The following is a 27,680-nucleotide window of genomic DNA, read 5'->3' on the forward strand; positions in this document are numbered from 1 at the left end:
TCCATAGGTGTAAATTGCTGTTCAATAAAGACCCTCCATTTTCGTTTTTTCTATTCGGTCCATATGAAGTATATGGGACATAGTGTCCGTAATTTCCCTCATGGTGGGTGTGGAGGCGTCCAACCAGTGACGAAGTAAGCATTTCTTAACCACCAAAAGGAACGTGTGAATAATAAGAACAGGAGTGCGGCCCCGCAATATTCCTTCAGGTAAGTGCTCGTCAGCTAAGCCTCTAGCCCACTTTTGAAATGCCTCATCTCTTTCCTTACGTAACAGCTGTGTCCTGATGACTGGGTAAATGGAAGAAATAGAAGCCGCTATTTGGCCTGAGTCCATGATATCATCAAAATCATTTTGGACGTCCAATCCCTGTACTCTGGAGTTGCAAAGGCTCTTTACCTGAGCGTATATTAGAAAACCCTGGGGGGCTAGAGTATATTTAGAACAAAGAACCTCCCATGACTCAAAACTACCTGTGTCTCGTTTCAGCATGTCCCCCGGGATCTTAATTCCCCTTGGTCCCCATTGAGACAATATAGTCTCCTGACTACTCCGTGGAAGAAGGCTATTGTGTCTCAAGGGCATAAATTTAGATAAGCAATATGGGAGTCCATTTAGTTTGCGTATTGCCTTCCACGCTTGGATGGTGTCCCGCAAGAGCATGCTAGATTTTACATGGGGGGGTAATTCCGAAAATTTGTGATGTAATATCCCGCCCAAGCTGTGTTTCCCTGCCAGGGCCTGTTCTAAAGGCAAGTTAGAGAAGAACCTGGTCTCGTGTAGCCAATCCCTGGCATGTCGCATCAATGCAGCCAAATTATAGCCCCTAAGTAAGGGTAATTGTAGTCCCCCTTGGGATTTTGGTAAGGCAAGCTTAGTATATGCAATTCTGGGTCTCTTCTTTCTCCACAAAAATTGAACAAAGGCAGATTGTAGTTTGAGGTAATCTGAATGCTTTAACAAAAGAGGAATTGTCTGCAGAGGATACAGAAGACGGGCGTCCCCCCCCCCCAAACCACTTGTACCTTCGGATAGCTGCCTTTAATCCAAGATCTGTCCTGGGGTCCGTTTGGCAGGTGATGCGGTTATTGTGCTAAAAAACAACTTTTAAACTTGCAGCCCTGTGTCAAATTAGCGTAACCTAGAGTACCCATGTCCTAGTACCTTGCGACACCCCTCTGTCCCTCCTCCCCACCCTCCTCATTATTAGGAACGCCCCTGGAACAATTTCTCCTATTCATCAGCTGTGTGAACACTGCATATGAGCTGGATCGTTAAGGCACCTGTGCAATGTTCTGACAAAATGGTGAAGAGGGCAGGGAGGAGGGATGTCGCAATCCTAGGGCACAGACACTCTAGGCCATGCCAATTTGACACAGAGCTGCAAGTTTAAAAGTTGTTTTTTAGGACAATAACTGCATCACCTGCCGAACGGACCCCAGGACAGATCTTGGATTAAAAGCAGCTATCCGAAGGTACAAGTGGTTTGTGGGGGGCAGATTGTGGGTACAATGTCACTTTACCATTTGCTCGTTCGTCAGCTAAGCTGTAGCCCTATTACACAGTGATATCTATCTGTTACGATTATAATAGCCCCATTTTACAGGGTCCATACTATCCCCTCCAAACTGCTGTCTCCATAATCCTTATTCATCACAAAGGAGCCAGTGCCGAATAGCTCAGGTAAAGGATCAGACATAATGAATATGAGCTGACCCGCCCTTTTCTTATACAGCAAATATTTGAGGGTGCCACCATACACATTAGATGGGTGAACGGTCACGCTAAAATTGATGAATTTGGTTAAAAGGTAACTTAACCATATCTTTTTATATCAGCTGGTGTCAGAAAGTTATATGGATCTGTAATTTACTTTCTATTTAAAAATCTCATATCTTCCAGTACTTATCAGTTGCTGTATGTCCTGCAGGAAGTGGTGTATTCTTTCCAGTCTGACACCTCAGGCCATGTCAGGAACTGTCCAGAGCAGGAGAAGTTTTATATTAGGATTTGCTCCTCCTGCTCTGGACAGTTCCTGACATGGACAGAGGAGGCAGCAGAGAGCACTGCATCAGATTGGAAAGAATACACCACTTCCAGCAGGACATACAGCAGCTGATAAGTACTGGAAGATTTTAAAGTAAATTACAAATCTGTATAACTTTCAGAAACCAGTTGATTTAAAGGGGTTTGTTAAAAGTCTGACACCTGTGTCGAGAGCAGTAGCAACCCTGAAAAACAAACACCTCTCCTGCTATCCAGACTGGAAAGAATACTCCACTTCCTGCAGGACATGCAGCAGCTGATAAGTACTAGAAGACTTGAGATTTTTTAGTAGAAGTAAATTACAAATCTCTGGCACCAGCTGATTGGAAAGAAAATTTTTGGTGAACTACACCTTTAATTTTTTTTTTTTTTTTGCCAGGGTACCCTTTTAATAATAAACTAATTTGTGCGGCCAGCTTACCATGTTCATTGACTGTGCTTCAACAATACTATATTTTTCTTGACTCTCCTTGACCATGAAGGGACTAGACATGTACATGAATGATAACCCAATCTCTAGCCTCCCCCATCCATAGATGTATGTGAGGTGAGGAGTGCTTATGGGGTCTGTATCGCTGATCCGTGTTGGTATGGCCTGAGCGATGGCAGTGGTCAGTGTATGTGCTGGTGTAAACTTAAAGTGTCACTGTCGTTTTATTTCTTTTCTCTTTTTTTTTTTTTTTTTTTTTTGCAGAAATTAATAGTCCAAGCGATTTTAAGAAACTTTGTAATTGGGTTTATTAGGCAAATATGCCATTATCTACATTCAAAAAGACTTTCCCCAGGTCCCCCCCCCTCCTCTTTCTCATTCACTGCTCATTATCAGGAATTCTGAGCCCTGTGTAACCTATGGAGAGGGGAAGAGGGAGATTAGTCGCCAGCAGAGAATAAAGGATTTTACAGTGGGAGCTGTGTGAAAGCCAGTATTCAGAGAGGTCAGTGCTGACTTCAGAGGAGATAGCCCGGTGATGTAGCTGTAAATTAACTCTTTGTTGTTCTGTTTTGGTGCCTCATCTCGCTCCACCCCTCTCCTTTCCATAGAAAACCATGGAGACAGAGGGAGAAACTGCTTTTTCATGATAAAAATGCATTTTTCGGCTAATAAACCCAATTACAAAGTTTCTTATTGATTTGTGCAAAAAAAATAAATAAATTAAAACGACAGTGACACTTTAAACCTTTGTGATATACATGGCATAATTCTCATCAGTATGAACACACTTCTGCTCCCTCGCTATTTCACAATGCACCCAGGAGCCATGACTCCCAACATATACACAAAATCACAAGTCATTGACTTCTATTTTTTCTGGATCCACATCTTTAATGAACTCCTGTAGCCTTTTGGAAATTTACAGAAAATCCCATCCGATCAATCGTCCTGCGATAATCCAGGAGACAAAACGGTTTCAGAAATCCACAAGGTTGTCCACAAAGCGATTCCATCAATCTTCAGGAAGGAAGGGGCCGGCAGCACACGCACCGTATGATTTGAAATGACTTTGACGCATTGTCCCATTTTTATTCTGCATCTGTTATTATTGCGTGTGAGAAGAATATCAATGTAAACTCTTAATGAAGAGGAGACTGGACTGGCCGCCACACTGACCTTGGACTCTGGAAATACGCAGATTAGGCCGCGGTGGGTTTCTGCTTTTTGCATTGGGATTGCAGAGAGAGCGATTAACGAGAATCGATTAAAAAAAAAATTTGGCATCATGTCAAAATTATTACAAAAAAAAAAAAAACACTAGACGACGTAAAAACAATATAAAAGGATCTATGGACTCTGCACAAATACAATACAACAAACAGAAGACGTTTGGCTAAGGAGGATAATACGTAGAATCAAGTAGCTCCATCCTTGGCAAGGTCATGACCTGATGCAGACCAATACACTTTATACAAGAGTTTCTGGACAATCTTTGGGGTGAACGCCGATCCTATGAATCGAATGGGTCCTTTAAGACACCCACTGGTCAGAAACATTGGTAAACAAAAGCAGCTATAGTCACTGGCCCGGGAACTCAAAGTTTTGGTTGAACCTCTTGGTTTTCCCCCTCTTGAGTCCTAGAGTTCATCATCGGATACAATGAGCATCATCTTCTCGTTCTGCTTCTTTTTCTTGCCCGAATGTCCGTTGCTGGCGACTGCGTTGCCGTTCTGTCCTTGTGATTTCTGCTCCGTGTCCTGCATGGACTGCTGGGTGTACTGTTGGTACGCTGGAGAGAAGTTGTGGATGGCGTCCTGCACAATGTCATGGGGGCTCATGGTCTCTTTTAAACCACTGGAAATGCTCTGCATTGGGGCCACATTTGCTGTAATTAAAAAAAAAAAAATCAATGTAATAGAAAGTTTATGCTTTTTTTTTTTTTTTTTAACCCTAAAGGATCAAGGCGGCAATGCCTTTCCTTGAAGACACAGCCAAGGTTTAGGGTGTCTTATGGCTCTTTGAAGCCACTTAAAGAGACTTGGGACTACCAGTCTTAAATCACTTAAAGGGGTACTTATCAGCTGCAGTATGTCATGCAGGAAGTTGTGTGTTCTTTCCAGTATGACACAGCGCTCTCCTGACAGGAATTGTCCAGAGCAGGAGAGGTTTTCTATGAGGATTTGCTACTGCTCTGGACAGTTCCTGACATGGACAGAGGTGGCAGCAGAGAGCACTGTGTCAGACTGGAAAGAATACACTACTTCCTGCAGGACATACAGCAGCTGATAAGTACTGGAAGACTTGACATTTTTAAAAAGAAGAATTTACAAATCTGGATAATGTAAAGGAGAAGTCTGGCAAAAGTTTTTTATAAAAAGCAGTGTATTGCCCCCCAAAAGTTATACAAATCACCAATATACACTTATACGGGAAATGCTTATAATTTGTTTTTTCCCTGCAGTTACTACTGCACTAAGGCTCCACTTCCTGGATAATATGGTGATGTCACTTCCTGGATAAAATGGTGATGTCATGACCTGACTCCCAGAGCTGTGCGGGCTGTGGCTGCTGGAGAGGATGATGGCAGGGGGACACTGAGGGACACAGGGCACTGGAGGGACACAGAGCATCCCTCTGCCATCATCCTCTCCAGCAGCCACAGCCCGCACAGCTCTGGGAGTCGCGTTGTGACATCACCATGTTATCCAGGAAGTGACATCACCATGTTATCCAGGAAGTGACATCACCATGTTATCCAGGAAGTGAAGCCTTGATGCAGTAGTAAGTTAAGGGAAAAAAAACACTTTATAAGCATTTCCCATAAGTGTATATTGGTGATTTGTATAACTTTTCGGGGGCAATACAATACTTTTATAGAAATTTTCACCAGATTTCTCCTTTAACACCAGTTGATTTGAAAAAAATTAATAAATAAATAACCCCTTTAAAAAGCCTCATGATTACCAGCCAAATCAGCATCTACTCCAAAATTTAGTAAACATCTGCTTTGAAATTCCTACTAGAGATGAGCGAACCGGGTTCGGGTTCGAGTCCATCCGAACCCGAACGTTCGGTATTTGATTAGCTGGGGCTGCTGAACTTGGATAAAGCTCTAAGGTTGTCTGGAAAACATGGATACAGCCAATGACTATATCCATGATTTCCACATAGCCTTAGGGCTTTATCCAACTTCAGCAGCCACCGCTAATCAAATCCTGAAACTTTGGGTTCGGATCGACTCGAGCATGCTCCAGGTTCGCTCATCTCTAATTCCTACCTCTCATCAATACAACTGTCTACGGATGGTGCTTTTTCTTTTAGAGAGAGCACTGCCTGGCCTATAACACTCCCTATGCTAGCTGGTGACCTCCAGAAAGAATCATATTACCCCCTCAGGCTTTGAAAGACCCAAAGATGTGATGCCAAGCAGGGGCGGTCTTGGCATTTCTGGGGCCCCAAGCGAAGTTATGTCTGGGTCCCCCCCCCCTCTCAACATGCTCTCCACAACAATAGATTGCTGTTTGCTGCCCCCAGTATTATATATTATATACCCCTTGTGCACTACCGCCAGTAGTATATACCCCTTGTGCGCTGCCGCCAGTAGTATATACCCCTTGTGTGCGTTCCCCAGTAGTATATAGACCCCTGTGTGTTCCTCCAGTTATGTATATGGACCCCCTGTGTGCTGCCCCTGTTGTATATGGAGCCCCTTTGTGCTGCCCCAGTTGTATATAGACCCCCTGTGTGGTGCCCCAGTTGTATATAGACCCCCTGTTTGCTGCCCCCAGTCGTATGTACCCCCTGTGTGCTGCTCCCAGTTGTATGTACCCCCTGTGTGCTCCCCCAGTTGTATATACCTCCTGTGTGCTCCCCCACTAGTATATAGATCCCCTGTGTGCTTCCCACTTGTATATAGCCCTCCTGTGTGCTCCCTCAGTGGTATTTAGCCCCCCTGTGTGCTCCTTCACTTGGATATAGACCTCCTGTGTGCTCCCCCACTTGGATATAGACCCCTGTGTGCTCCTCCAGTAGTATATAAACCCCCTGTGTGGTTCCCCCAGTAGTATATAGACCCTGTGTGCCCCACCAGTATTATATAGACCCCTGTGTGCTCTCCTAGTATTATATAGACCCCTGTGTGCTTCTCCAGCAGTATATAGACCCCTTGTGTGCTTCCTCCAGTAGTATACAGACCCCTGTGTGCTCCCCCAGTTATATATAGCCCCCCTGTGTGCTGCCCCCAGCAGTATATAGACCCCCTGTGTGCCTCACCAGTAGTATATAGACCCCTGTATGTCCCCCCAGTAGTATATAGACCCCCTGTGTGCCCCACCTGTAGTATATAGACCCCCTGTGTGCCCCACCAGTTGTATATAGACCCCCTTTGTGCTCCCCCAGTAGTATATAGCCCCCCTTTGTGCTCCCCTACTTGGATATAGACCTCCTGTGTGCCCCCCAGTTGTATATAGACCCCATTCTGCTGCCCCAATTAGTATATAGACCCCTCTGTGAAGCCCCAGTAGTCTATAGCCCCCCTGTGTGCTCCCCCAGTGATATATAGCCCCCTGTGTGCTCCCCCCATTTATATAGACCCCCCACAAGGACAAAGTGGCCACTTGTGACTGCAGGGAAAACACTTTCTGCGGCCACAAGAGTGACTGACAGGAAGGGAGACAATGGCTCCCACCCTGTCAGTGCTGCTGCATGTAACTATGAGCGCTCATTACGAGAGCGGGGCGTGTTGGCCCCCTGGATGTTGGGGGCCCCAAGCGATTGCTTGGGGTGCTTGGTGCCAAAGACCGCTACTGATGCCAAGTATCCAGTGAAGTGAACTTTACGTAGTAAACCTGTTCTCTTGCTGCAGCCGTGTGACCCCTGAGGAGCCTTGTGCACTCCACTATATTAGGTACCAGTACTAATAGGACATTACCTGTTGAGTTCTCTTTTTTCTCCCGGTAAACCTGGCAGGTGAAGGCGTAGCGCAGAGCAATGGCCGCAAACAGCATTTCAATGCAGATGATGAAGTTCTGATAGCCGGCCGCTACTGTCCCTGCGCCAACCGTGTTACCATTGATGATCTGTACCTCAGGAATTGCACCACATCTTTCCAGTATCGCCAGGAGCATTCCTACATGAAAACAGTAACACACGGTAAGAAGGCTGAGCAGATAATAAAAAGCTGATCATTTATATTATGGCTGATACTGGAGGTAAATGGGAGGATTCTCTCCAGTGCTTTTTTTGTGCATTGCACTTTAAAGAGATTCTGTCAGTAGGTTTAGGCTGTCCTATCTAGGCGTAGCATAAACTAGTGACAGAGAAGCTGAGCAGAATGATGTATCACTTACATTGCTCTGTGCAACTGATTCAGAGATATCCCCATAAATACCATTAACAATAAGTAGTCCTGGATATTCGTGTGGGTGTGTTTTCAATAGTCCTGGATATTCATGAGCTCCAGCACACTCTGCCCACCAGCTGCTGATTGGCAGTTATCTATCCATGCTGTGTATAGGCAGTCAGCAGCTGGACGGTGGAGGGAGTGGTGCGGCATAAAGACCATTCTCCTGCATATCAGGAGAACTGTTGAACAGAATGATAATAATAACAGAATAAGTAATACAATGGGATGTAAGCATTTATGTCACTTGTTTATGCTACCCTCATTTAAGGCAGTATAAACCTACTGACAGATTTCCTTTAAGGCTCTATTACACTGAGCGATATACCTTCCCAATCAGGCAAATATCGTCTTGTGTAATAGAGACAGCCTTTAGCTGGGGAGGGAGCAAACATTCGCTGGTCAGTGGATCGCTGTCTTTCAACATGTTTAAAAACCTTTGCATAGGTGATGCGCGGCTGACAGCTGATGAAAGACAGTTTTGCCATGAGTGTTACCCATCTGCCATGCTTGATTAAATGTAGAGGATGTTGGTAGTAGTAGTTGACTATGTTTGTAGTAGTAGTTTTAAAGTCCAATCTCTCATACCAATGGTACACATGGTATCTTTCATATATTCAGCTTCCATAACATATAAAAATGTTTTTATTCTCTGGTCCAAAGAGAAGATTTTCTAAGCCCCTAAGCAGTAATACCTACTCGCTCCCCTTCCCATCCCTGTTCCTGCTTGATTGACAGTCAGCTGGAAGGTGAGTCCTGCTTCCAGATCTCATACCTGTGCACAGTTCAGATGCACAGCCCACAAACAAGATTTGGAGGATGAACCCTGACACTTAGTCAAGCAGGGACAGGGATGGGAGGGGGAGTGAGGACCTATTCAAGCCCTCAGTGTTGTGCACTTATGGGCTTGGGAACTCCTATTTGACATATTGCACCAGAGAATAAAAGCATTTTTCTGCATTATGGAAGATATATAAATAGGACCATGTGTATCCTTGTCCTAACAGCTATCTATGAGTTTCCACAGTAAGTGTTGTCATAGTCCACCAACTCATACGTATAGATACATGGGGGAGATTTATCAAACATGGTGTAAAGTGAAACTGGCTCAGTTGCCCCTAGCAACCAATCAGATTCCACCTTTCATTCCTCACAGACTCTTTAGAAAATGAAAAGTGGAATCTGATTGGTTGCTAGGGGCAACTGAGACAGTTTCACTTTACACCATGTTTGATAAATCTCCCCCATGGTCCTTATGTGAGATTATGTCTCTTATTAGTGAAAAAATGATGCATTATTGGGTCCGATGTACCGACCTTGCCAGAATGACAGAAAGATGACTGCTTTAATGGTAAGGAACTTCAATACGGGCTCAAAGGGGTGCAGCAGCTCCTTGGTGGCAAAGTAGAAGAGAAACAAGGCGTAGAGGGCGAGGCTGACCGAAAAGTTATATATAATTGTGATGTACAGGTAACCACTCTGAACACTGCAAAGACAAGATCAGACAACATTTCAGCATCATATGTAACAAAGTAACATAGTAAGATACAAAGAGAATGACTAAGAATCGGGAGAGTTACATGGTGTGCAATTCAACCACTTGCCTGTAGGTGGCACCAGCTTAATATAGTGTTACCAACTAAAGGACAGCTTGTCACATGGTGATTTCTACACTGGAATGTGAGGAGTTAAGAGTCCAGAAGCCATACATTGAAATCTAATAGGAGACAACGATCTCATATACCAGTGTTATAACAATTACTTCATTTGCAAATAATAAAACACTATAAGAAATAAAAATTTATCAAAAGTTCTCAAAAAGTGGTAAAATTTCTCATAAGGTTTTCTCTTTGAAAAGTGTCTGCATACAGTAGATATATATTTAGGTATGTGTGTACACCGACACCCACATAGATGAGGGAAGCCTTATCATTGGGGGTGGGGGGGTGTTGACCTTTAGATCCCCACCAATAGGAAGGAATAGGCTGTAGTGCTGGTGTGCGTCCCATGTAGTGCTGGTGTGCGTCCCCTGTAGTGCTGGTGTGCGTCCCCTGTAGTGCAGGTGTGCGTCCCCTGTAGTGCAGGTGTGCGTCCCCTGTAGTGCAGGTGTGCGTCCCCTGTAGTGCAGGTGTGCGTCCCATGTAGTGCTGGTGTGCGTCCCCTGTAGTGCTGGTGTGCGTCCCATGTAGTGCTGGTGTGCGTCCCCTGTAGTGCTGGTGTGCGTCCCATGTAGTGCTGGTGTGCGTCCCATGTAGTGCTGGTGTGCGTCTCATGTAGTGCTGGTGTGCGTCCCCTGTAGTGCTGGTGTGCGTCCCCTGTAGTGCTGGTGTGCGTCCCCTGTAGTGCTGGTGTGCGTCCCATGTAGTGCTGGTGTGCGTCCCCTGTAGTGCTGGTGTGCGTCCCCTGTAGTGCTGGTGTGCGTCCCCTGTAGTGCTGGTGTGCGTCCCCTGTAGTGCTGGTTTGCGTCCCCTGTAGTGCTGGTGTGCGTCCCATGTAGTGCTGGTGTGCGTCCCCTGTAGTGCTGGTGTACATGTCAAAGGTTTATTTATTTTCAGATGGGAATAACCCTTTAAGTTTGATAACTCTCCTTTAAATAAATCCACATTTTAAATTTTTTTCTTAAAAGTAAAAATGCCACGCAAGAATCACTCACTTGAAATCCCCATCGTGGTATTTCCCAAAGGCTTGTAGGATTATTGTGACGACAGCCATGATGGGCTTCACTATGCAGAACTGCAGGGTCGCCTGTCAAAATAGTTCAACCTCATAATATCCAATGTATATATGTAATTTCCTACAGCATATTGGCTCATACACAATAGGCATAGTCTGACTCTCTCGATAGTGGAAGAAAGATCAGGCATGCTGAAATACAAGCTGCAGGTTCCTATTGTTTTGGGGAAGAGGTGTCTGGCAGCAGCTTTCTCCCCTATCCCCATATAAAATGCATGCACGCTCAGCCAAGTTGAGCATACATGTCTATATGTTGGAATAGGGAGAAATATTATTTGGGTAGAATTTCTCTTTACAGCACATGGGGTTAAAGGGGTACTCCGGTGAAAATCTTTTTTTTTTTTCTTCCTTAAATCTTTACAACCTAAAAATATTTAAAAATCTTCAGTCTTCCCATATTTAAGAGCTGCTGTATGTCCTGCAGGAAGTGGTGTATTCTTTCCAGTCTGACACAGTGCTCTCTGCTGCCACCTCTGTCCATGTCAGGAACTGTCTAGAGCAGGAGAGATTTTCTATGGGGATTTGCTGCTGCTCCAGACAGTACCTGTCTCAGCCAGAGATGGCAGCAGAGAGCACAGTGTCAGACTAGAAGGGAAAAAAAACACTTCCTGCAGGACATACAGCAGCTGATAAGTATGGGAAGATTTAAGATTTTTGAATAGACGAAAATTACAAATCTTTCTGACACCAGTTGATTAAAAAAAAAAAATCACTGGAGTGCCCCTTTAAATAATTTCGACATCTGGATGTAACAATACACTCTTTTTATTAGCTAGACCTCCAGTTGTTGTAAGACTACAACTCCCATCATGCCTCCCTACAGCCAAAGCTTTGCCTACAGTGGAGGCACCAGAAATTAAAGGGGGGTACTACTGAGCTAGAGCTAAGAACCACTACAAAGAGAATGTATAACTATGCAGGATGCAATAGACATCAAGTGATGCTTCACCTTGCCGACCTGCTCTCCCGGATAGATATCACTCTCACTGATTGTACAGATCTAAACGTACTATACAAACCCCTGAATAAGTGACAAGACTAACCCAAAAGAGCAGCTTCATCAGCTGGTTCCATAGTGTAGTGGTTATCACGTCTGCTTTACACGCAGAAGGTCCTGGGTTCGAGCCCCAGTGGAACCACTTTTTCTCCCTTCTTCTTTACTTCCATAATAAGTAAAAAAATTTATATATGAAGCAGATTGCTCATAAAAGGTCATTTCCCCATAAATCTAGTTACACCAGAAGTTTATCTGAAGCAAACTGGTATTTATATAGTCAGTGGACTCGTCTATAGCAAGGAGGCAGATTCCACCTAGTGGACAGTAGCGGTAGTGACTATAGATAACGGCCTTATGTGCACTGGTTTTCTGAGGACCCCTTACACTGGCGTTATGGTCCTGGGAACGGGCATTGCTGTGCTGAGTCACCGCTGACTGTCCTGCTCTGGAATCCCTCACTAGTTATAGGTTTAATGATAGGGTTAGTATGATTGAGGCCTCTAACATGGTGCGGCCACTGTGCACAAGCTGCTTACAGATATCTCCGCTCCACACTGATCTAAATGATTTACCCTTGTTGCATCGCTGCTGGCTGAGATACTGGCTGGTGACAGCTTCATGCAGCTTTATTATATCCCACATTGCACATACAATAAATGGGACCCCTGTACCATATCAGCACCCAGGGGCGTAACTAGAAATGGCTGGGCCCCATAGCAAACTTTCCGATGGGGGCCCCCCCTCCCCCCTCTAGGCTACAGGGGAAGAAATGGACGCATGGTTTCGGCCACATGCACTGTCTGAATTTTTTCTCTACATAGTTTTTAACTGCTTAACTAGATAACACTGCCATACCAGACCTGACTAATACCGCCATACTGTGACTGGATAACACCGCCATACCAGACCTGACCAATACCACCACACTGTGACTGGATAACACCGCCATACCAGACCTGACCAATACCACCATACTGTGACCGGATAACACCGCCATACCAGACCTGACTAATACCACCATACTGTGACTGGGTAACACTGCCATACCAGACCTGACCAATACTGCCATACTGTGACTGGATAACACTGTCATACCAGACCTGACCAATACCACCATACTGTGACTGGATAACATCCCCACATAAGACCTGACCAATAGCGCCATACTGTGACTGGATAACAGCACCATACCAGACCTTACCAATACCGCCATACTGTGACTGGATAACACCTCCATACCAGACCTGACCAATACCGCCATACTGTAACTGGATAACACTGCCATACCAGACCTGACTAATACCGCCATACTCAGACTGGATAACGCTGCCATAGCAGACCTGACCAATACCACCATACTGTGACTGGATAACTGCACCATACCAGACCTCACCAATACCACCATACTGTGACTGTATAACACTGCCATACCAGACCTGACCAATACCGCCATACTGTGACTGGATAACACTGCCATACCAGACCTGACCAATACCACCACACTGTGACTGGATAACATCCCCACATAAGACCTGACCAATAGCGCCATACTGTGACTGGATAACAGCACCATACCAGACCTGACCAATACCGCCATACTGTGACTGGATAACACCTCCATACCAGACCTGACCAATACCGCCATACTGTAACTGGATAACACTGCCATACCAGACCTGACCAATACCGCCATACTCAGACTGGATAACGCTGCCATAGCAGACCTGACCAATACCACCACGCTGTGACTGGATAACTGCACCATACCAGACCTGACCAATACCGCCATACTGTGACTGGATAACACTGCCATACCAGACCTGACCAATACCACAATACTGTGACTGGATAACACTGCTATACCAGACCTGAGCAATACCGCCATACTGTGACTGGATAACACCGCTATACCAGACCTGACCAATACCGCCATACTGTGACTGGATAAGGCTGCCATACCAGACCTGACCAATACCGCCATACTGTTACTGGATAACTCCACCACACCAGACCTGACCAATACCGCCATACTGTGACTGGATAACACTGCCATACCAGACCTGACCAATACCGCCATACCACACCACACTTGACCAATACTGTCATACTGTGACTGGATAACACTGCCATACCAGACCTGACCAATACCGCCATACTGTGACTGGATAACACCACCACACCAGACCTGACCAATACCGCCATACTGTGACTGGATAACACCACCACACCAGACCTGACCAATACCGCCATACTGTGACTGGATAACACTGCTATACCAGACCTGACCAATACCGCCATACTGTGACTGGATAACATTGCCACACCAGACCTGACCAATACCACCACACTGTGACTGGATAACACTGCCACACCAGACACCTCCATTCTGTAACTGCCTGCCTACCTGCCAGCCTGCTACTGTATGTATATATTTATATTTCTCCAGCCTGCTACTGTATGTATATATATATATATATATATATATATATATATATATATATATATATATATATATATATATATACACACATACACACATATACATGATGCAGCCTGGCACTGCACTGTGTGTATACATTATATATATATATCCAGCCTGGCACTACTATTACTATGCATAATGAGTTTTTTTTAGTCCTACAGGAGCTGCAGTCACAGGGCTGCTTTCTATATAGACAGTGTAGGACTACAACTCCCAGTGTGGTGTGTCTGTGTCTTTGGGGGAGGGGGGCATAGACAGCAGACAGACCACATTAGGAGTTGTAGTCCTATAATGTCACCGCTCCTGTAGAAATAAAACACACACACATACACCTCTCTTATCAGAGACAGTTTACACTTACATGAGGAGGAGGAGGGAGCTGTCACTATCTCTCCGAGGTCCGGCGGGAGAGTGCTAGGGGTCAGAGGTTATCCTACCTCACAGGATGTTCTTCCGTGAAGCAGCTGACAGGCTAGTCTCCCTCTCTCCCCCCGTACTTTGCGATGCCGCCCCCTGCTGGTGAATGCTTGCCCAGCATTTCTACAAACATCGTTTTCCCCTGGTTAGCTAGTGTCAGGACAAATGTCCTGACAGTAGCTAACCAGGGGACATCACACAGGCAGTCCCCACTGCCGGGCCCCTTGATGAGCCGGGCCCCGTAGCAGCAGCTACTGCTGCTACGGTGGTAGTTCCGCCACTGTCAGCACCATCACCTCTTGTGCCACTCTTCCCATTCTATTTAGAGTGTAACTGCATCTATATACTTACTGAGCTGACAGCTATCCTTCCTACCAGCCTCCCCCCCCCCATATATATGAGTGTGCATGTGTTATTATTAGGAAGGTGGAGGTTAACCCCTGACAGACACCTGCTTATCCCCCCTCAGAACATGCCATCCATCTTTCTTTCAGCATGCCCTATTATGAGTTGGATTGGTAAGTCCCCAATAGTAAAGTGCTACAGAACATGCTGGCGCTATATTAAGGGATATCCTGCTCAAACATAGCTTTTCATATGTTGCTGCCCCTTGTGAGACTAACAATTTCTTCCATACTTATATCTATTCATTCTCCTTCTCTCAGTTCTGAACTGCTGCTTTCTGCTGAAAACACAAAAATCTGTGTATGAGCTTTTCTCTCCCCCTCCCTTCTGAGACAGCTGATGTAAACAAGTCCCTGACAGGCTTTATCTACAACTTTGTAACTTCATTGTAATGCTGGGAGGATTATTCTGCGGTCAAGTTGCTGATGAACTCACTGTGATTATCCCCCCAGTATAACAAAGAAGCTACAAAGTTGCAGATACAGCCAGTCAGGGACTTGTTTCCATCAGCCATCTCAGAAGGAGAGGGGGAGACAGAGAGAAAAGCTCACACACAGATTTTTGTGTTTTCAGCAGAAAGCAGCAGCTCAAAACTGGGGGAAGAATACTGAATAGATAATAACAAGTATGAAAAAGTTATGTTTAAGTGGAATACTGATTGTAATATTGATTACTTAATACCACTAGATAGTGGGGATTCTCTGTAAGGCTGGGTTTTCACATTTGGAATACAGATAAAACCACAAGGCTATTTTCTTCCCCAATAGCCACAGAATGTTGCAGGGATTATCAGTGTGCGGCTACTGGTTAAGAAATAGTTTCCCAAAAAGTATTAGAGACCCCGATGTACTAGTATATAATGCAATGAAATGTTATTTCTGGCACTATGCCCCCTGCAGGAGCCTTGTAGTATTACATGCAGGCAGACTGGAATATGAAGGGTTCTCTGACCTCCAGATACATTTAGATGCCACAGACAGCGTCGTAGCTGCGGCCAAGCTGCTTATAATTTATAATAATGGCCTCATTTGCTGCCGGCTCAGGACAACCCAGCTCTCACTGCCAGGAATCGTGTATTTATAGTAACCCCAACCCAGCTCCAGCATAACAAGTCATTTTACCTGTTTGCAAAATCGGAGGAAGCCAATGGAGTAGGACATGCCTTGGAGACAGCAGGTCCCATAGAAACAGCTGGATCTGATGGAGACATGAGCCAATGATGAAGCAGGAGGAGAAGCATACATGACATCATCCATCTGTATAAGAGATACTTACTGGACTGGCTTCCCACGGATCTCTGTCATTATGGCGCTCTCTCCTCCAAGATACTCGAAGCACAGGCTGAGGAAGCTGTATATAACAAAGGCTGCGGGATACAAAGAACAGATAGGCTGATAACAGAGAGCAAGAGCACCGAGGCCAGCCATTGGCTGCGGCTGTGATGTAGGTGTATAGGTGGGACATGGCACTATTCAAAATGGCAGGAAGCCCCCCACCGATTAGACATATAGGTTATATCCTGTGATGGTGCCATCTAGGTCTCTGATGGGAAATCCTCTTAAAAAAAAAAAAAAAAATTATATTATATATGAAACATACATTGTCGGCTTTAGAGGGGTAGTTCAGCTTTTTTTTTTCTTTCAAATCTAATGGTGTCAAAAAGTGGCAGAGATTTGTAATTTACTTCTATTAAAAAAATCTCAAGTCTTCCAGTACCTATCAGCTGCTGTATGTCCTGGTGTATTCTTTCCAGACTGGAGAGCAGGGGAGGTTTTATACTGCTATGGACAATTCCTGATATGGACAGAGGTGGCAGCAGACAGCACTGTGTCAGACTGGAAAGAATACACCACTTCCTGCAGGGCATACAGCAGCTGATAAGTACTGGAAGACTGAAGATTTTTAAATAGAAGTAAATTACAAATCTATATAACTTTCTGACACCGGTTGATTTGAAGACAATTTTTTTCCCACTGGATAACCCCTTTAAGTGTGTGTTTTTTTTCTCAGAATTTTGCTGTTCACATTGGTCGTTTCTGAAGTATACGCTATAGTCTAGATGTTATATATTAGGTTTGTAGAATGCAATGATTTATAAGCTGTAGTCAGATACCTTTTGAGGGTATAAACCCACACACCGTATACACAGCGTATTTACTGCTGCGATACGCAGCGAATACGCAGCAAAAAACGCAACAAATACGCAACAAAAACGCAGCAGATTAGATCTAAATAACTGAACTCAGCATTAAATCTTCACCATCAAACTGCTGCGTATTTGCTGCGTATTTGTTGCGTATTTGTTGCGTATTTGCTGCGTATACGGTGTGTGGGTTTGTACCCTAAGTCTATTTGTACTAGGAGATGTAGTATGCTGTTCTTCAGTTTGCCAGTACACAAGGTGTGATTGATTATCTCACCTGCCGCTTCCTTCTATGAGGAAGTCTGGTGCGGCATGTGACTAGGCCATGAGTAAAAGCCAGCGGGAGCGCTTGAAACATGGAGGCGTCATGAGTACTATTTTATAGCAGCATGTTTTAAATGGACTGAATAAAAATTTGGAGATTTGGAAGTACCACAAGTGATGGACTACATTGTCTGCATAGCCACTCATTCATTTTAAGGGTAGCTTCACACACATCAAATCTGCTGCAGATCTGCTGTGGATCAGGTGTGTGTGAAGGCACCCTAAGGGTAGCTTCACCCGTACCGTATTGCAGTGGATCAGGGGTGCCAGCGGGCAGGCTTTTGGGCGGCGGCGCGGGGGTTAAAGGGGCCGGGTCCCATACACACAGCGGATCCGCTGCGTGTATGGGACCCATTCAAATTCACAGTACTGGATCCGCAGCGGATTTTGCTGCTAACTTGCAGCGTCAAATCCGCTGCGGATCTGGTAGGTGTGAACGTACCCTTAATAGAGGTAAATTATAAATCTCTGGCACTTTTTAGCACCAGTTGATTTGAAAGATTTTTATTTCCTGAACTACCCCTTTAAGGGAACTGTGCTGCAAACTGTGCACACACAAACTGAGAACAAGAGTTTCTCAGGAAGAAATCAGCAATGTTTTTTCTTGAAAACCTTGATAATCCCTTAAGGGCGGACATACACAGTCAATAGCTGTCAGCCAAACAGTTATTCGGTCGACAGGTATCACTCCCCTGATATAATCGACCTTTTGGCTTGAAACACGTTCATCTATTCTTAGTGGAGACAGGAGGGTCAGGCAGTTTAAATCCAACATGCCTGACCCTTCTCTCCCCTGGCATTATCTGCAGGGAGACAGTCAGCGGGTCCCCATACACATTAGTCAGTCAAAGTCAACATGTTCGGACAACTTTTTATTAACATGAATGGGCACCTGTAGAATAGATCATAAACGTATTAATGGCTGGTACTGCAGTACGGTAAATCGAGATAGTAAAGACGGTGAGACATGTATATTTGCGTTGTATTGTGGGAGTGGGGTTAACATAATTTCGAGGGTTCAACATATTGCGAGGGGGGAGGGATGAACATTTCGGTTATGATATATAAGGTTATGAGTTTTATATATTGTTATACTTCTCACCTTCATAACAATCCCTGACCGAGTCGAAATACACATAGTACTGGTCATTGCCTATGAGCAAGAGACTCAGCCAGGAGTCAAAGGAGTAAATGGGGACGATGAAGAGGATCCGGATGATGTAACGCTGCTCATTCGGGATCGTGTAATTTCGGAGATGAAGATAGATCTGTCAAATAGAATACAAATAATATTAATATTTATTCGTATAGCGCCAACAGATTCGGTAGCGCTTAAGCACAGGTTATAGGTTTACAGTACAGGAAAAGGTGTGTCAGGGATGACCCAGCCAGTTTAGAGTTCAGTATGGTGTGCTCTACCTGCGTACAGACCGATCAATACCTGTCCTGGGCCAACAAGAAGAGGGAGACACTAGGCTGTCAGCAAACATGGTACAAGGGTCATTTCCCTGAACAAATATCCTTTAGGCCAGTGACAGATGGAGACATCGCTGTAGGTATGACAATATGAGCAATAGGCTATAAAGCACAGGACCCGCGCAGCTCTGCCTTACTGCACATGCCCAGCTCGAGATTAGAGGATACGGACAATGAGTCACAGCAGCTGCAGACATCTAACATTATGTCAGATATGACTCAATAACTCATGTGGGATTCTCCATTATCTCTAAACCTCCCCCAACACCCTCTTAGTACCATCATGGAAAGGAAAATGTGACTGGTTAGAGATGATGGCAAGGAAAAGGTATAGTAAACATAATAACTCATGTGACATAGATGATAAATGAGTAACTCACTGAGTAATGTCGTCATCTGGGTGACATGTTCATGGAATGCAGGATAGGAAAACATGGATATTATATAATAACTAGTTCCATATCAGGACTATTTTTCAGTTTAAATAATAGTATTATTTTAAAAAATAAATAAATAAAAAACTTTTGACTTGTTAGAATTTTTGATTGGTTGGATCTGGGTGTTCAGATCCCTCACTGATCACAATATAGAGTTGGGAGAAGGGCTTGGCTGAGGGTCTGTACCCCCAGGTTGCTCTTGGACACTGAGTCCAAGTATAGTAAGGGTCCTATTACACCAAACGATTATCGGCTCATTATTATCGCTCGCCATCACCCAGCGTAATAGGAGAGGCAGCACTGTCTTGAATGGGCAGCCAGGACAATCTAAATATAATCTGGGCTGCCCCTCTCGCACCTCCCCACACAACCCCCCGCTCGATGTTTGTGTGTGTAATAGCACAGACCACAAGTGGGAAAAGAAGAGGAAGCGAGTGCTGATCCAGGTCAGCTCTCGCTTCTCCCTCTACATCGCTACATCTAATCCGGCCCTAAGGCTATAGATATCGTCTCTTACAGCGAAACAGAGAAAAGCTGGGCTGTGTGCTTCTCCCAGTTCATTCTACCGATAGGCTGGAGTTTAAACACCCAAGCCTAGACCAAAAAACATTCCGACTAGAGATGAGCGAACCAGGTTCGGGTTCGAGTCGATCCGAACCTGAACTCGAACGTTCGGTATTTGATTAACAGTGGCTGCAGAACTTGGATAAAGCTCTAAGGTTGTCTGGAAAACATGGATACAGCCAATGACTATATCCATCAAATAGTCTTAGGGCTTTATCCAAGTTCAGCAGCCACCGCTAATCAAATGCTGAACGATCGGGCTCGGATCGACTCGAGCATGCTCCAGGTTCGCTCATTTCTAGTTCCGACCCATCCTGTCATGTATTAAACAAAAAAACACATTGATATGAAAGGGCACTGTGTAATACATTTTCCCTGTGGTGGCGCTGCAGGGAAACTGAACACTTACTTCCAGGTTTCTCCACTGATCACAGCTGATCACTGGGGGGTTTAGCTGGAAGGACTGTTTGTGATCTGCTTATCATCAAGAGACTCTTCTAACAATTAGACATAGGCTAAAGTGGTGAACCCCTATAAATAGGACATGGAGTGTCACATGTCCATAGATTGTATAGAGTGTGTCTACAAGATGGGCCATGACCTTCCAATAATGTACAGGAATGTATCTACAGGACTATTAAAGGAGTAGTGCGGTGTTTCAAAATTATTCACTAAATAACACACATTACAAAGTTATACAACTTTGCAATGTATGTTATGTTAGCGAATGGCCCCCTTTCCCGTGTCCGCCCACGCTAGACCCGGAAGTACACTATACTCACCTGATTTGTGTCGACCCCCCTTCCGCCATCTTGGGACAGTGATGTAATCTTCGGGAGGCTGGCTGAACCGCTCCATCCTTCCCTCATGTCGCCCCCCCTCTGCCGCATCATTAGCTGCTCAGCTGCAATTGGCTGAGCATAACTGTGCTCAGCCAATCGCGGTTAAGCACAGTTATGACGCGGCAGAGGGGAGGGGCGGCATGAGGGACGGATGGAGCGGTTCAGCCGGCCTCCCGAAGATAACGTGATTGTCCCAAGATGGCGGACGGGGGTCGACACGAATCAGGTGAGTATAGTGCATCACACTTCCGGGTCTAGCGTGGGCGGGCTGACGCGGGGAAGGGGGACATTCACATACATAACATATATTACAAAGTTGTATAACTTTGTAATGTGTGTTATTTAGTGAATAATTTTGAAACGCCGCACTACCCCTTTAAGTGGCATTCACACTTTCTGTGCACGGTCCGTAAAAACGGATGATGTGCTATGGAACGTAATTCAGAGTTCCCGGATTCATAACTTATTATGCTGCCAGGAGCTCTGTTTAAATCTTTGCGCTACTGTACTGACACGCTGTTTTTATGAACCATATTTACAGACCGTGCACTTAATGCCAGGAGGCTACTCATTGAACAAATGAGAAGCCTATGAGGGAGATTTATCAAGCTGTTTTACAGTAAGGGCCCTATTATCATGGGAAAAATTATCATGGGAAAAATTATATCATTTGAATTTAAGTGATAATCTTTCAGTGTGTATGCAGGAAACGATCAAGCGAAAAAAATGTGTTCATGTTCATCTTTTGAGCTGACCATAAAATCATTGTTAAACGTTTGCTAACCGTTCACGAATCTTTCCGTGTATGTACATGTGGTATATTCGTTATTACCATCATTCCTACACTAGAGTATATGAACTAACTGTGTATTATGGTGAATGATTTCAGATGACTTCCCAAAAGCGCTCGTTTGCAATTGTTGATCATTAATCGAACAAAATGAGAAATTGCTTTGTCTAATGCTGCGTTTACACGAAACGATAACACTGGTCAACAGCCAAAAAGGTTCCGACATGAAAACAGTTGAACTCAACTAATTTTGGGGTGCTGAGATCGAAAATAATGTTCAAATTTTGAAATTGGCTCTAATTTCCAAGATATAGACGTACTTTCTATACTTCTCACAGCCTGTGATACAATACTAGGAAAAGTTTGCATCATCAAATGGTATATTGCATAATCTTAGAATGACCAATAGTTATGGTATAAGGCTAGGTTCACACTGCGTTTTTGCTATCCGTGTTTTTCATTTATTTTTTGTGAAAAAAGGATGAAAAAACAGATGCATTTGTGTGCATACGTTTTGATCTGCTTTTCCATTGACTTCCATTATTAAAAAAAACACAACGGATCCGTTTTTTTTTACCGACACAAAAGTAGTGTCAACACTACTTTGTGTCCATTAAAAAAAAAGCATCCGTTTCCATCCCTTTTTTTTTTTTTTTTTATAATGGAAGTCAATGGAAAAACGGATCAAAACGGATGCACACAAATGCATCTGTTTTTCATACGTTAAAAAAACAGATTGCAAAAACGCAGTGTAAACCGAGCCTAAGGTATCGGGGTAAGTGGAACCCATCAATGCTTGCAGATTACTGTTGGACAGTTATCATAGACAATCCCATGTATGAATACAAAAGACGTGTAAATGCACCAAGAAGCCATTGAATAAGGACCTACATTCCAGAGTTCAATAAACATAATTAATTTGAAAAAATTCTTGGATATGCCTGTAAATTGTAGTTGATTTCAGATAGAACTAAGTTTCCATTTCAAGTTTATGAACAGTAAACTTGCTCCCTTATGATTGCAGAAGTGTAAACGCAGCATAATAGGACCCCAAGATTCCCTCTGTTGCCCATAGCAACCATTACAGTTCAGCTTTTATTTGAGCCCTGATTGGTTGCTGCGGGCAAAGTGAATCTGATGAATTTGATTTTATATACAAAATATATACAAAAACTTTATATACAAAACATACAAAGCAAATAACATAAATCGGTGATCCTTCTCCACTGATGTCAGATACCGCTGCTACTAGTAGTGATGGCCTTCGCTCTGGTATTCAATCTCAGAGGCCGAATTAATGGAAGTGATACATTACAGAGTGTCAGTACCTACCGCACTCACATCAGTTAACTTTACAAAGTCAGAGAACCAAATTACAATCCTCCATAACTCTAATCATATCTGAGGACGAGATAAAATCCGTTCATATCTCCCCGGCTGTGTTAGTTATTAATCTCGCTCCATATCATCACATGACATAGTACATTCCTCACGTGTACCAGTGCTCCCAGTACAGTCCCTTGTTTTCCTTGAAATACTTGAAGGACATGCAGAGACAGTGGTGTAACTACAGTCCTGTGTGCCCCAGGGAATGTTTTGAATCCCGCATGCCCCCACATAGTAGTTAGACCCCCTGTGTGTGCCCCCACATGGTAGGCTCTCTGATTAAACACCATATAGTAGTTAATACCCCTTCTATGCTCCCACATGGTAGGTTCCCATACTGTGCCCATATAGCAGTTAGGCCCCTTCTTTGCCCCCATATAGTAGTTAGGCTCCTTGAGGAAAAAAATCCTCTCCTCTCTGTGCTCCTGATCCAGACAGCATTGTATAACAATGCTGCCTGCGCCGAGAAGCCCCTAGCTATCTCTGAAGTGACTGTACGGAGAGCCCGTTGCTCTACATTGTGTGTGCTCTAAGGATACACATCAAGGGGAAGATTTATCAAACATGGTGTGAAGTGAAACTGACCCAGTTGCCCCTGGCAACCAATCAGATTCCACCTTTAATTCCTCACAGACGCTTTGGAAAATGAAAGGTGGAATCTAATTGGTTGCTAGGGGCGACTGAGCCAGTTCTACTTTTCACCATGTTTGCTAAATCCCCCCCCCCCCCCCCCCCCCCCCCCCCTTAAAATGTCTAAAACGGCTGTCTTCTATATGCTGTATTATTATCCGTTACACTTCTATTAGGCTGAATTTATCGGATAACCAGGCAGCCAATATACTGTGGGCTACAGGCTGTCATAAAACAGCTCAAGATTACATAGCATCAGGGCATGGGTTATATCAGGTAGTGTAGCTCAAATCCACTGAAGTTAACGGGATTGGGCTGCAATACAACACAACCTGTGAACAGTGTAGTGCCGTTACTGGAATAAAGCAGCCAAATTTTTTGTTCTCTTGTACAGCCCATTTAAAAGGGCCTGTTGAGTGAAACCGCTGGTGATGTATATATAGGACATGCTTGTTCGTCTTCTCGCTGTGGTTCCAACTAGAAGGAAGGCTGGAGGGTCAGCCATTGAGTATAATGGACTGACTTTTGCTGCCACCAAGATTAGAAGGTTAGTGCAGAAGTTCTGGTGATGGCAGGATAGCAGTCAGACCCCCAGCGTCAGATTTTGATGAGATATTCTAGTGCTATGGGATTAATGCAACCCCTTTAAACATAGAGAACATAAAGATTCTTCTAACTTTACAACTGCTAAAGAGTGATGTCCCCAAAACATCATAGTATCTGGTAATTACTTTATACGGTTGTACCCATTTCTGGTAAAGTGGTACCACAACCAATATGGCTACCATTTCAGCTTCCTCATTGGCTCTTACCCAACATTTCCAGACTCCTGACTGGTACAATGGGCTGATTGTACAGTGATGCATTCACCACTCTAGTGTACGCTGCAATGGTGGGATACGAGGCTGTTAGCCAATTTTCCCACAAACAGATATAGCAAAAACTTGCAAACTTTTCTTACCTGGTGACAAGTAAGTAACAGAGCCGTCCAGACAAACACCCCCGAGATACCCTTGGCAGCAGCAGTAGTCAGAAATAGCTGATCCCCGTCGGAGGTATTGGAAGCAGCCCGAACCTCAGCCACAGTCTCAGAGTCCATAGTAAGTATCTCTGCCAGGGTGCCGAGTGCAGTCTGACCCACAGGCGTGGACAGCGACGCGTTTGACTCCATCGTTACAGTCGGTTCAGTCATTGTATTGTTCATCTGTGTGAAGGCAGAAAGGGTGCAAAGGTAAATTCAGAGATCAGAGACACATGACTAGTGCTGGAGGGATTGCAGAAGCAATGATTGTCCCATTCAAGAGGAGGAGCTCTAGGTACAGCAGGTGACATGCACCGATGTAGCAGAGCTGGGTTCATTATCTCACAGAAATCATGATTATCAGGGGTTTTTACACAAGACCATTGTCCTTACATTTATGCCATATGATGCATAAGCATACATCTTATACTGTAGTATGACTAGTAAAAAAAAAATCCTTCTAACATAGTAACTTGCACTACAATAGCTTTTCTGTAGCATTGGGCCTGATAGTCTAGCCTTCAACCACACACCTAAGCAAACCTAGGGCTCCACAACTCTCTCGCTTATTCACAGGTTGTACCTCATTGGAGCATTTTTGGTAGGTACTAACCACTTTATACCATGACCCAGTCATCTGACCATCAATCATTAGCCCTTTAGTTGCTCAGAACTTTAGGCTTGCCCATGTTTCCTTCTTCAGTTTTGAGAGTTTACTGATGGGGTAAAGTTTCTCGATAGGGACAGTGCCAAAAAGAGAAGTATATGCAAAAAGGAAAATATATGCAAAGCAGATGTCTTCTAGAAGGAAGAGAACTTGCTCTTTGGTGCCAACTATTGTAGGTAGCATCCCTGCAAGTCAATGATCAGTCCTTTAAAGTGATACTCTTCAACTCAAAGTGTTGACTTGGTGGGTCTTCACGGCAGCTGGGCCCCATCTCCTGGCTGGGGGGAGGGGGCCCAACTGTCATAAAGCCCCGCCTAGTTGACACTGTCCACAGATGAAATTCAGGAATTTTTAGAGCAGAAAGAAGACGCAAACTGGTTTTATACAGGTATATATCGAATGTACAGTATCTAAGCTTGTGGATCGAGCGGAGAACTGCATATAGTGTAAGGGGGGGGGGGGTGACAATATCACCTTATAGAGTCTTGAAATGTGAGGGTGGGTTCACACTACAGATTCTGTCGCTGGTACCTGCTCACGACCGCGTGATTCCGCTGTCTGCCGAAAGAATTGACATGTCAGTTTTTCCGGTGGAAGGTGGAATCCGCCCGGCCATAGAAGGGTGTCTATGGAGCAGGGGAGAGGAACGCCGCAGCGAATGGGAACGAGTGACGGAATCCGCCGGAACTTATCCGCACAGATTCCTTTAATGTGAACCCACCCTTACATGGGAATATTAGCCAAGCCAGAATTTCTCCCAGAAGAAAGAGTAACCCATCTTTAAGACAGCCATCTTGGGGTTCTTGTCCATTGTCAGTACACAGCTGGCAGAAAGACCATTATCTTGGTGTTGAGGAAGTAAAGTTTTTCCTTGAGAGCATCAAAAGGCATGTGTAATCATTTACTTTTTTCAGGAAGATTTTGGCCTGGTTCCAGTAATTTTTAATGGCTTGTTAAAGGGCTGATCATAGTCTACCACCAATAGGTGGCACCAGAGAGTAGGCTCCCTTTGTTCTGGAGGAGAGCGACTTTGCAAGAACTGACCCATTGTCACGGGGTAATTAATGTCATCCCATTCATCTGCTAACTACGTATGGATTTGGACACATAGAATTGAACTCAATAGATGCCATATAAATCTGTATGCTGTAAGCACCCCGTAGAAGGTAACAAATGTAGCCTATAGGAGTTCAGTGACAGTGTGCTTTGCAAGTGTGTGTAAAAGTGTTAACCTATGACCCAATATTGCACTGAGGCGTAGTAGATGGCTGCTCAGCCAAAAAGTAAAAGACAAAGCATTTTATGATCGGCTTTATGATCTACTTACTCTATGGCACATTTAAGTGTATTTAAAGCCTGTTTTTCTAGGAAAAGGTCAGGAATGTCTCACCGGTTGGACAGGTTGGGTTAGGGGCCCTCCATGAATTTGCCATGCTTCTGCTTGAGCGGATGTTTTTAATAAGCACCAGTCATATTGCTCTTTCTTGGCAGCCAACGCTAAGGTGCTAACACTCAAGAGGTTGTAAATATTTAACCACTGCCCTAATATTAACTCACTTTATACCTCCAGGTTCCTGGGAGATATGTAAATGAGGATAAATATAATGTACGTCAAACAGGATTCGGCAGCATCTAGAATACCAGGCAGGGAGGCGGCACGCTGGCAAACCATCACGGGTGAGGATGAAGGTTGATGTATTACCCAGTAGTGAGTCACACCTTAGACCTATGTTTTTTTTTTTTTGTTTCTTTTTAGCTTCAGTAAATTTTACCAAATTCATTATAATATATACAATTTTCTACAAATTTCTGATAAATCACTTTTCATTGAATAGGAACTTGCTTTCCTGCTTTGCATTTGGATGAAAATCCATCCTTGTATAGCAGTCACATAGAAAGATGGCCAAGGGATCTGATAGCTTTACTGTAATGTCCCCTGCACCTATATAATCTGGACAGGTTTTCATCTTCTAGAAGTAATTGATGAAGGTTTCTATTCAGTGACCATATGCAAAGATCTTAAAGATTAGATTCTCTTTAAGGCAATCATAGAGGAGGGTCACCCTCACAGAACTCCCTACTATTAGCTGACAATAGAAGTAAACCATACATTTGCTTCCATTGAGGACACTGCAATTAAATGTATTACCCATGTATTATTACGTGCTGTTTTATATGCACTCCTGAACCAAGAGGAGCTGACCCCAGTAGAACAAAGCTACCAAAAGTAAAGGTCTACATATCCTACTGCGCAGTGCAAGACAACTGGGTAATCTTGAAATTCTGCGACACCCAAATAACCAACGACTGGGGCTCGTGCTACCCACCCAGGACAGGTCCTATGATACGAGGGGGCAGAAGGCGGTCAGACATTAGTCTAAATGGCAGTACGAGTATCACATATATACAGTATATATATAGCTCTCACTTCTCCAAGCACCTATTCCAAAGAAGCTACTGTCAGCAACCATTGTTATCAAAATTTG

At 44.2% G+C, this 27,680-nt stretch overlaps 1 protein-coding gene and 1 non-coding gene across 4 annotated transcripts in view; one reads left to right on the top strand and one right to left on the bottom strand.

Annotated features, from left to right (window-relative positions):
• Positions 1-2,877: 2,877 nt before the first annotated feature.
• Positions 2,878-27,680, bottom strand: part of TMEM184A (transmembrane protein 184A) — a 35,617-nt gene continuing 10,814 nt past the window's right edge. For 2 of the 3 annotated variants that reach the window (XM_069982039.1, XM_069982040.1), the window contains exons 2-9: positions 24,468-24,710; positions 18,484-18,649; positions 16,190-16,280; positions 16,036-16,111; positions 10,534-10,625; positions 9,197-9,366; positions 7,410-7,607; positions 2,879-4,364 (exon numbers count right to left, since the gene is read on the bottom strand). In XM_069982039.1, coding sequence (XP_069838140.1) covers positions 4,117-4,364; positions 7,410-7,607; positions 9,197-9,366; positions 10,534-10,625; positions 16,036-16,111; positions 16,190-16,280; positions 18,484-18,649; positions 24,468-24,710 — 1,284 coding nt within the window. In that variant the 3' untranslated portion in view covers positions 2,879-4,116. Of the gene's footprint in view, positions 4,365-7,409; positions 7,608-9,196; positions 9,367-10,533; positions 10,626-16,035; positions 16,112-16,189; positions 16,281-18,483; positions 18,650-24,467; positions 24,711-27,680 lie in introns of all 3 variants that reach the window. The other variant, XM_069982041.1, reaches the window with a different exon arrangement.
• TRNAV-UAC (transfer RNA valine (anticodon UAC)) lies at positions 11,680-11,752 on the top strand. Its single transcript has one exon. It is a non-coding gene; the product is annotated as a tRNA-Val (tRNA).

The sequence above is a fragment of the Dendropsophus ebraccatus genome, chromosome 9 (genome assembly GCF_027789765.1).
Source record: "Dendropsophus ebraccatus isolate aDenEbr1 chromosome 9, aDenEbr1.pat, whole genome shotgun sequence".
Lineage (NCBI taxonomy): Eukaryota > Metazoa > Chordata > Amphibia > Anura > Hylidae > Dendropsophus > Dendropsophus ebraccatus.